The 9,540-nt window shown below is 54.1% G+C and overlaps 1 protein-coding gene across 4 annotated transcripts in view; it reads right to left on the minus strand.

The window, feature by feature from the left end:
• Positions 1–9,540, minus strand: part of CRHR2 (corticotropin releasing hormone receptor 2) — a 61,772-nt gene that overhangs the window by 9,818 nt on the left and 42,414 nt on the right. For 2 of the 4 annotated variants that reach the window (XM_006146231.3, XM_006146233.3), the window contains 5 exons: positions 5,912–5,997; positions 4,031–4,137; positions 3,601–3,718; positions 1,284–1,437; positions 768–828 (listed from right to left, as the gene is read on the minus strand). In XM_006146231.3, the coding sequence (XP_006146293.1) occupies positions 768–828; positions 1,284–1,437; positions 3,601–3,718; positions 4,031–4,137; positions 5,912–5,997 (526 nt within the window). Of the gene's footprint in view, positions 1–767; positions 829–1,283; positions 1,438–3,600; positions 3,719–4,030; positions 4,138–4,271; positions 4,521–4,581; positions 4,633–5,911; positions 5,998–9,540 lie in introns of those variants that run through there. The other 2 variants (XM_006146234.3, XM_006146235.3) reach the window with 2 other exon arrangements.

Raw genomic sequence — 9,540 nt, forward strand, 5'->3', positions numbered from 1 at the left:
GGAAAGACTATCAATGTTGGGAAAACTGTCCTCTGGAACCTACGAGGCCATTCAGTGCTCACCTGTCTCAGACAGAGCTCTCCCCTGCTCCCAGAGTTCCGGGCTCAGCCTGAACACCCACTCTGACAGGAGGCTCGCTGCCTACCAAGGCAACCCTCTTACTCTTGGGCGGCTTTTACCCACTGGAGCTCTTCCTAGCCTTAGGCTGCTAGGATCCCCCCCACTGAATCCCGCCTGCTCTCTCCAGCCTCTGAGACCCCTTGGAGATGTGCCTGCAGAGACCACTGTCCCCCAGTCCCTTCTTCCTGGCTCTCCTTGGCTGGGCCGTGGCACAGTCTGTCGGAATCTCTGGGACAGGGAGGGCTCCCGTGGTCGCTGCTACGCCCAGGCAAAGACTGTGACGTGAGAAAAATGAGCCCTGACCCGACTCAATTGAATGCTCATGGACACAAGCCCTGAAACCTGGGCTCCTTCCAGACACCCTAGGCCAGACCTGCCACATCCAACCCTTCAAAGGCCAGAGAGGTCAGGAATGTGGGGTGCTAGAGGAGCCTCAGTTCCTGGCTGAACCCAACAAAGCTGTCTTCACACCTAATTAGTGACTACCACTGGGTGCAGGGACATTGCTTTCAATTTAAAGGCAACAGCACTGTGACTCTGTCTAGGCATGGCCACGACTCCTGTGTCCTGGCTTGGCCAGAGCCCAAGGCTGACCTGTCCTAAATACCCCCACCCCACAACCCCCGTGGCTGGCCTGTCCCACTTACTGTTTATTCTCATAGTAGAGTTTGCCAATGGCCCAGGCGATGATGATGGGGCAGGGGACGCCTGAAAGGACAGACATGGGCTGCAGTGGACAGATGGACAGGGATCCTCTTGTAGAATACAAGACAAGGGGACCACAGTCCTGGGATCGTGCTTCTACTCTTCCAGCTGTGGGCCTCAGGGCTGCCTGTCTCTGCACCCCTGCCCCCAACTTCCTTATTCCCAACCCCCGGTTCTCTTAGGGGATGGCATGATTTTCTGAAACTTGGTGACAGAGAAGAGCCAGTCCCAGTTTCTCTTTCAAGGCCAGAAACATAAGTCTTTGGGCTGGCCATCACCCTGGACAGCGGAGGAGGGCTGTTGGAGGAATGGAGGGATTCCGTGCCTCTCCCTCCCCAGCCAGGAGCAAGGGCTGTGGGCTGAGCCTTGTACCAAGAGGAAGGAAGATGGTCTTGTCAGAAGCCTACCCCCTTTCCCCTACGCACACACACTGGGCCCTGTTCCCCTGGGACCCTCACACCAGCCGATGAAGATGAAGAGCCACTTGCGTAGGCGCTCAGTGGAGTAGGTCATGACGATGGCCGTGTGCAGGTAGCAGCCCTCCACGAACATCCAGAAGAAGTTGGTCACCACGAAATAGTTAAAGATGGTGGTGATGCAGCGGCACCAGACCTGTGTGGGGACAGGACCATCAGGGGCTGGCGGGGCTGTGGGGGCCTGGGCCAGGCCGACCTCATCCCTGTAGGGCAGGGAGGCCTAGGGCTTCCCAGAGACTCATGGCCACAGCGTCAAAACCACTGGTCTCACTTGGAGAGGGTTCATCCTCCACCACTGCTCCTCCCCTCGTTCAGATCATATTAATGGGCCACTCCCTATTGGTCAGTGTGGTTTTAGCTTCTCTACAACTTTCTTTTTAAAACAATTTTTGCTAGAGGGTGAGTGTGCTTGTCAAAGAGAGACAGAGAGAGAGAAAGAGAGAGAGAGAGAAAGCAGCCCTCAGGGAGGATGGTCACATGGCCATGCCGCAATCCCTTCTCCATTCTCTTGGGATTCTGGGCATGATGCTGATGCAATTTTTCAAACAGCCGGGCCTGAGACTCGAACCACACCATTGTCCATGTGGAGTCCAGCTGCCACACACCACCCTATTTCTTTTTTCAGTGGAGAAACAGCCAGTCTGTCACTGAGCTTTCTACAGGCAGGGGCTGGGAAGTCAACCACAGTGCCGTGTTTTCACTGTTACTTTATTTTCTTAGACTTTTGCCATTGGGTGCGTGTGCTCGTCAGAGAGAGACCGAGGGAAAGTGAAAAAATCACCCCCAAGGGGGTGGGATTTGGGGCATGCACACACATCTGGTGTGATTTTCAAGCTGCCAGGTCCGGGACTCAAATTGTGGTTGGCCATGTGGGAGTCCAGCACCTTAACTACCTCACCACCTATTGGCTTTTTCACTTTTTTTTTTTTTTTTGCTGCCTTCAACCAAAGCAAGTCAGACTAATTAACATTTAGTGATGAAATATAAAATTTCATCTAGAAAAATGGAAAAAAAAAAACAAAACAAGGCGAGTGTAGTGAGTCAAAGGTATGTGAGGGTGGAAAGCAGGTGGTTTTCCAGACTGGGCTCAGGCAGTTCTGGCCTAGCTGTGACCCTGTCCCCCCGGGCTCTGGGGGAGACTCTGGCTAGTTGCCTCGCCACTCCAAACCTCCCTGAAATGAACGCCACCTTGCAGACGCTTACAGGGCAGGTGCCATGACCTGCGTGTGGTGCCGTGGCTGTGGTTGCTGTATCGGCCTTCCCAGCAGGGGGGGGGGACTTGTCACTGTCCATTTGAACAAGGCCACCCTCCTGCACACCTTGTGTGGGATGACGGGAGAGGACAAAGTGGACCATGCAGGGCCTCCAAGCCACGTTCTTCTCAATAGGCCTCCTCTGACCTCTTTCCTATGGGTTCGCCCCTAGGGCCTCTCAGAGCCGAGGTTGGGATGTGGGGAATGGAGGGGCGGCTCTCAGAGTGGATGCTGGGGCTCTCAGCCTGTGGACAGCCCTGTCTCCACCACCCACCCAGGCGGGGCTGCTGGCTGCTGTGGGCTTTCCTCCAGTCCCATCCCTGATCTGGGGCTCCCGGCAGCTGTCTGTCTCCTTGGTTCTGAGAAAGTCTTGGTGAATGGGAAGCTCAAGAGCCCCTGCTCCTAACCCTGCTTTTTGTCCAAGTTAAATGTGTCTTAGTAGTTCAAGGCAATGCAGGAGCTGGACGGCCCCACAGTGCAGCTCACGGTGGGACCAATCAGGTCAAACCGGGCACAGACACAGGGTGGCCATGAACATGAAGTGGGAAGTCTCTGATGGTGTGCCACAGGGCTCTGATACAGTCTGCAATGACCTGGGTGCAGTGACACAGATCCAGGGAGCACAGCGAGCATGCAGGATGGCCCGTGACGGAGGGGCCTCAGTACAGCGCACGACCCGCGAGTCGCCGCACCTCTCTGAGTGTTTCCTTGTCTATAGGAAAATCATCCCTCCCGGTCTCATGTTGGGATTAAATGAACCAAAGACCAACAGACTTTAGTTCCAACCCCTTTCCACCAAGGAGTCTTTGGTAGAATCTGAATGTGCAAGTTGGGGGTGGAGTAGGACACACCAGACCAGCGTCAGCTTTGCATGGCTCCCAAGATCCGGCCTGGCAGCCTGCCGCCCCTGCCGGCTGGCTCTGGTGGGACGATGACTGGAGGGAGGTGAGCTCAGGTCTGCTTTTGCACCTGTGTTGGACAGAGAGGCGGGCAAGCCCCAGAGCCCACGGCCCCCGGGCCCAGCCCCGAGTGTCCCCTGCAATGACCTCGTTGCTCTCGTGTACTTCGTGGTCGATGAGCTGCAGCAGGAACCACGTGACATTTCGCAGGATAAAGGTGGTGATGAGGTTCCAGTGAATCACGTTCCGCAGACAGCGGATGCTCCTATGGGAAGCCCCGGTCAGCAGTCAGCTGGGGTCAAGGGTCAGCTGGGACTGGGCTCCCCCTGGGACTAGGCTCCTCCTGAGGCCTTGTGTAAGGACTGGGCTGCACCAGGAGCCAAATTCCCACCTCTCGGAGCCCAGCCCTCCCTTGGCACCCCACATGCCACATGCCTGTGGTCAGTGCCTGGCACCCGGTTAACCCTCTTTGTCCTCTGGTTCTCAGCCGCATGTGGGGGTGAGAAGCTCTGGGAGAGGGGCAGGGGTGCTATGGGAGGAGGGGTGAGGAGAAAGCAGGGCGGGAGGGCAGACTCACCGCAGGGCCAAGAAAAGCAAGAAGGCAGCCACCAAGGCTGCCATGGAAACGCAGTGGCCCAGGTAGTTGACAACAAGGGCTATGCGGTAGTGCAGGTCGTACTTCCTCTGTTGGACAGACAGACAGACAGATAGGCACAGCAGACAGAGGCCCAGGCACCCCAGCCATGACTCTGTGTTCTGACCCTGGGGGCAGAAGTGGTTCCAGTGTGACCGCCATGCCTGGGTCCTCGCGCTCACACCTGTGGGTCCAGGTGCTCCTGGTATTAAAGACAGGGTGGTTGGGCTTCTCACTTGCATTCTTGGGGGCACATGTGGTCACGGTTGATCCTGAGATATACCAAAGCTATATGGACTTTCAAAAAAGTTTTAGACTACAGTGCTACATCTGGGTTTCTCTCAGCTCGGATCCCAGCTGGCTGAACGCCCGAGGGAGAACTGACTTCTACTCTAGGTCTCAGTTTTGACATCTAAACAATGGGGCCAACCTGTCCTCCTGCCCCAGAGGCAGAAGCTTCTGGAAGGTCTGGGAGTGCATGGAGATAGACCTACCCTGGTACAGCAACGAGGAGGGGCCCTGTCTGCAGAGAACGTATGCATACTATTCACACTGAATGACAGCCGGCTGATTTTCATCCTCATTGTGTCCTCACAATTCTAAACAGAGTTGGCGATGACATGCTCCGTCCTGCAAGGGTGGGGTGGGGCCCACCCTCGCCCACCCTCACCCACCACCCACATTCACTTTGCCACTGGGCCAACCTGTCCTCCTGCCCCAGAGGCAGAAGCTTCTGGAAGGTCTGGGAGTGCATGGAGATAGACCTACCCTGGTACAGCAACGAGGAGGGGCCCTGTCTGCAGAGAACGTATGCATACTATTCACACTGAATGACAGCCGGCTGATTTTCATCCTCATTGTGTCCTCACAATTCTAAACAGAGTTGGCGATGACATGCTCCGTCCTGCAAGGGTGGGGTGGGGCCCACCCTCGCCCACCCTCGCCCACCCTCACCCACCACCCACATTCACTTTGCCACTGCTGGCGGGGCTGTAAGAATGGAGGGGTCAGAGCGGAGCGCTGGAGGGAGCCTCCTTCTCTGCAAACTTTCTGACTGTCCTGACTGCCCTTCGGTGGCTCTGGCTGCAGAACCCCTTAGCTCATATTTTGCAGAATCACTTTCTCAGGGTAGACAACTGCTTTTCCCTCTGAACTCGGGATTTAGCTGAGGACTAGTGAAGAGGAGGCTTGAGCCAGGCCACATCATTTTGGGTTAGGAATGAGCTATGCGCCAAAGAGGAGAGCTGGAGGGGTCTGAGCAGGGTCCAGCTTCCCGTGGGGTCTGCTCTTGTGGGTTGCACTTGTTCCCATGTGGAGCTGCAGAGCTAGAATGCCACACGGGGAAACTGAGGCCCAGAGAAGGAGGAAGGTGTTCATTCCCAGATTACTAGCTGTAACATGGTCATTCCCCTTTCTGATCATATGACGCTTGGGCTATGTCCTCCTCCAGCCCAAGCTCGCCTAAGGGTAGGACTCCATGTCCTCCTTCTCTACCCGACACGTGTCACTGGACACAGGGCAGGACACTGGGGCAGAAGTAAGAGGTGCTAAAAGGAGTGACTGGTCCCAAGAGGAGAATGGAGGAGAAGGTACTGCAGTGTGGCCAGCTATCCTGGGCTTTTCTGGTTTTCTCACTTTCTCACTTTCCTTCTCTCTGTCTCTCTCCAGTGAGCACACATGCCCTATGACAACCCCCTACCCCCCACAACGAAAGAAAGGCTAGGCGACACAAAGATTGGTTCTGCTACACCTGGGATCCTCTGCTCTCAACCTGAGTCTAAAATCTGCATGAGGACCGGGGTCAGGACAGTGGGGGCCACTCACCTTGTCATCCAAAATGGGCTCACACTGGGAGTAGTTGATCCTCGATGCCCAGGTCCCATTCTCCAAGCATTCTCGGTAGGCGTTCCCTACGAAAGATGCCACCCACCAAGAGACAGGTCACTCCTCTCCTCAAGGACCTCCCCTGGACCCCTGGTGCTCACAGAGTAAAGTCTGTGCTCCTCAGCTCCCCTGGGCCAGGAAACACAGCCTGTCTCTAGAAGTTTCTGTGAAAGTCATCTACACGAAATCTTACACAGTAGCTAAAAGACACGCTAAAACCCATTTTACAATCTATTTCCTGGGCCAGTCAGGTAGCGTGGAGGTGAAGGCACTGGATCCCACATGGGCTACAGCATGGTTTGAGTCTCAGACCTGGTGGCTTGAAAAACATGCCTGGTGCAAATGTGTGCATGTCTTAAATTCTGAGAGGAAAATGAAGGAGAAGGGATTACAGCATGGCCATCCCCCGGGGGGTGATTTCTCACTTTCTCTCTCTCTCTGGAAAGTGAACATACCTTTCTTCTTTCTCCCGAGAGAGAGACTCTCAACAGGGTCTTCATCCCACTGTGGACTCCTAGCCTCAGGCAGTCCCAGATCACACACGCTCCCAGAGCACCAGGGAGTTCTCTGCTGTGGACCTGACACCTCCCCCTGGGAGTCAGCCCCACAGAGTGGGGCGTTACCACCACACCGCACCGACCCTGAAGCCCACGCTAGACCCAATCTTTCACTAGATCTTGTGCACTGCTTTTGTTTTGTTCCTTTGCTTCAAAACTGAACCCAAGGATGAGAACCTGCTAATAGCTGAAGTCGCTGCTTTCGGCAAGCCAACAATGTTTGTCCTTATCTCATCACTCTCCATGTGTGGGAGCCACATTTCTTGTCAATGGAAGGCCACACTTGCACTTCCACGACAGCGACCACGTACACAGGTCAGCTTACCCCATCCTCTGCCTCCTCTTGCTATTTTACACTACTGGTGGCCATTCAAGGCTCACGACAACCTATGGAGTAGGAACTATAATTAACCTGTTTTACAGAGGAGGGATCTGAGGACAAGGAGAGTTAGCTACTTGTCAAGGACACAAGGAGGCCAAGAGGACTCAAGCCTAGAAAGTCTGGCTTCTGTTTTCAACCTTTAGGCTACTGAGTAGTGTTAATGAGGAATAAGGGGATTTGGGTACAGAGGGGCTGTGCTGCTGTCCTTGAGCTGGTGGCCTGGAAGACCACGTGTGATTTCGCCAAGTGTTTGAGAACCAGCCTGTGTATGCACTTGAACGTGATGTGTGAGAAGACATTCCTGAGCACCCGTATGGTACAAATATGCAGATTTGTCAAAGGGGAATAGATGAAGGTGAAAAAATTCGCCTCTCTCTCAAGCCTGGCTCTGACTCAAGGTCTAGTTCCTAAACCACCCCCTCCAGGCAGCCCACCCTCAACCTCCAACCAACAGGAAGCTCTCCCACCCGAGACTGCCCAAAGCCCGCTTGCCCACCTGAGTTCTGCTTGGCATCATTAGCATGTAATGCCTCCCCCACTTGATTACAAATTCTGAATGATCCATTGTTTGGGGTGATTTGTACCAGAGTTCTGCTCCGGCGCTAATGGGCAGTTGTTTGTGAATTTTCCTTTTTGGCCTCTCATATCTACAATAGCAAACTAATTAAAATAAATAGCTCACTGGGCACAGAGTCACAGAGCTGGAGGGGGGACCGTGGATTGTTTTTGGAAGCAGTGAGCTCTGAAATAATTAAGTTACTTAAAAATCCACTTCCGTTGTGCCGACAGTGAGTTAAAAGCAATAGAATTATTAAGGAGCACTTGCCGAAGAGCAGAAACAATGAGGGAGATTCTATTAGCTTAATTGTTTTATAATTTGGTGCTTGAAGCTCATCGATTTTTCAAACTCAGGGTTGTTACTGGCCTATTCCTGCCTCCCAGGCAGCCTGAGGCCCATCTCGGGCAGGGTCCATGTCCCACACATCATGAGTCAGTCAGGGGACTGGTCTGGTCTGGAGCGGAGGCAGAGCCCCATGGAGAGATGATCTGCCCCTCAACCCTGCCTCTGGCACCCGTTCCCAAGGTGGGCTTTGAGAATTTGATGCTTGGGACCATCTATCCTCACCGACCTTCATGCTCCTGAAAGGGAGGCCCCCTGAACATGTGGGGGTCAGAGAGGTCACTGGCCTAAAAAAGTAAAGGTATCTTAGGGGGCGGGTGAGTCCTTTTGTGAAATGAATGACCCCTTCGTAATGGGGGGTTTAGAGACCCTCTGAACAGGTCTATGTAAGGGGAGACAGACTCTGATCCCCACTGTGGTTCGAAAGGCAAAAAGGATATACTTTTGGCCATGCATTTGTTGACTGTTACATTGCATGCCTGAACTTTGGCACTAGCCCCTTCGTCAAGGAAGGCATCCTTGATTGCTCCCTTGCCATGGTTTTCTCCCCTCTCTCCTGAGCATCCCTTAGACCTGACTGAGCCCCACACTCCAACCCTGGCCTCACAACCAGCTCTGAGCGGTCCAGGTGGTAGAGTCTGGTCTCTCTGACCCTCAGGGTGGGGTTCTCTGAGGACGGGGCCTCAGAATACTCATTTCCCAAGCATGACGTCTCATGGTCCCACTGACCATGGGACGGGCCTGCAGACGTGTCAGGATGGAGACGCTGCAAATCGGAGACCTCTCCCGTCCCCTGCGCCAATGCCCCGGGGCCCCAAGTTGCACAACTGCTGTCTCCTCCTTCCCCATTTCTGGAATCCACCCCTGCTGCCCCCCTCTGCCCTCTAACCCCCTCACTTGCACAAGCAATGAAACAGCTTCCTCCGCTACCTCCCTGCTTCTCCTCACTCTCTGGACCAAGTTGAGTCCCACCAAAAGGCTATCAACAGCCCTTACTGCTCTTGAGAATCGAGTCCAGCTTTCTCCGCATGACATTCAAGACCCTCGACACCCAGGCCCCGGCCTAACTTTTCTGACCACCGTGAGGCACTGTGCAGGCAGCGAGGCCTGCACTCATGGGCTGGCAGCCCCAGCTTGGGGCCGACCTCGCCTTTGAAGCACCCTCCCTGCTCTTACTCACCGCTGGGACAAACCCCTCCCTGCTCTTAGCCCCTGGACAAATGCCCTCCCCAGCATTCTAGCTCGGAAGCAATCCTTTCCTTTTTCCCCTCGAAGTTCCCCCTCTACAGCTTCACATCTCTCTTGGAACACAGCTTTCACGCGTCCCTGGCCTTGAACCACAGTGACATACATTTAATACACAAACACGCACGCACGCAGTGAATCCAGTTTCAAAGAGCCAAATGTATCTCGATGACGGCCATAATGTTTTTCTTTCTATCTGAATATATTCTCTTTGTTTCAGATACAAATGCTGGTCATGACCCACTACACTGATTTCACAGTCCACTGACGTGTCACAATTCGTATTTGAAAACTGAAACCTATTTTAGAGCATTTGCCATCATTCACAGTGGACTGTCTCTTTGGATCTAGTTCCTCGTCTATGGTCATTGGACTTGTGCTCGGGGGCAGATAAGTAGGCAAAATCCCTCCTAGAGTTACAGGGTGCCCCTCGGGAGTGAGCCCTTGAATACCTGTGGGTGAATCAAGCTGACTTATCTCTGCT

This window comes from Tupaia chinensis, unplaced genomic scaffold (genome assembly GCF_000334495.1).
Source record: "Tupaia chinensis unplaced genomic scaffold, TupChi_1.0 Scaffold000170_1, whole genome shotgun sequence".
NCBI classification, from domain to species: Eukaryota; Metazoa; Chordata; class Mammalia; order Scandentia; family Tupaiidae; genus Tupaia; species Tupaia belangeri.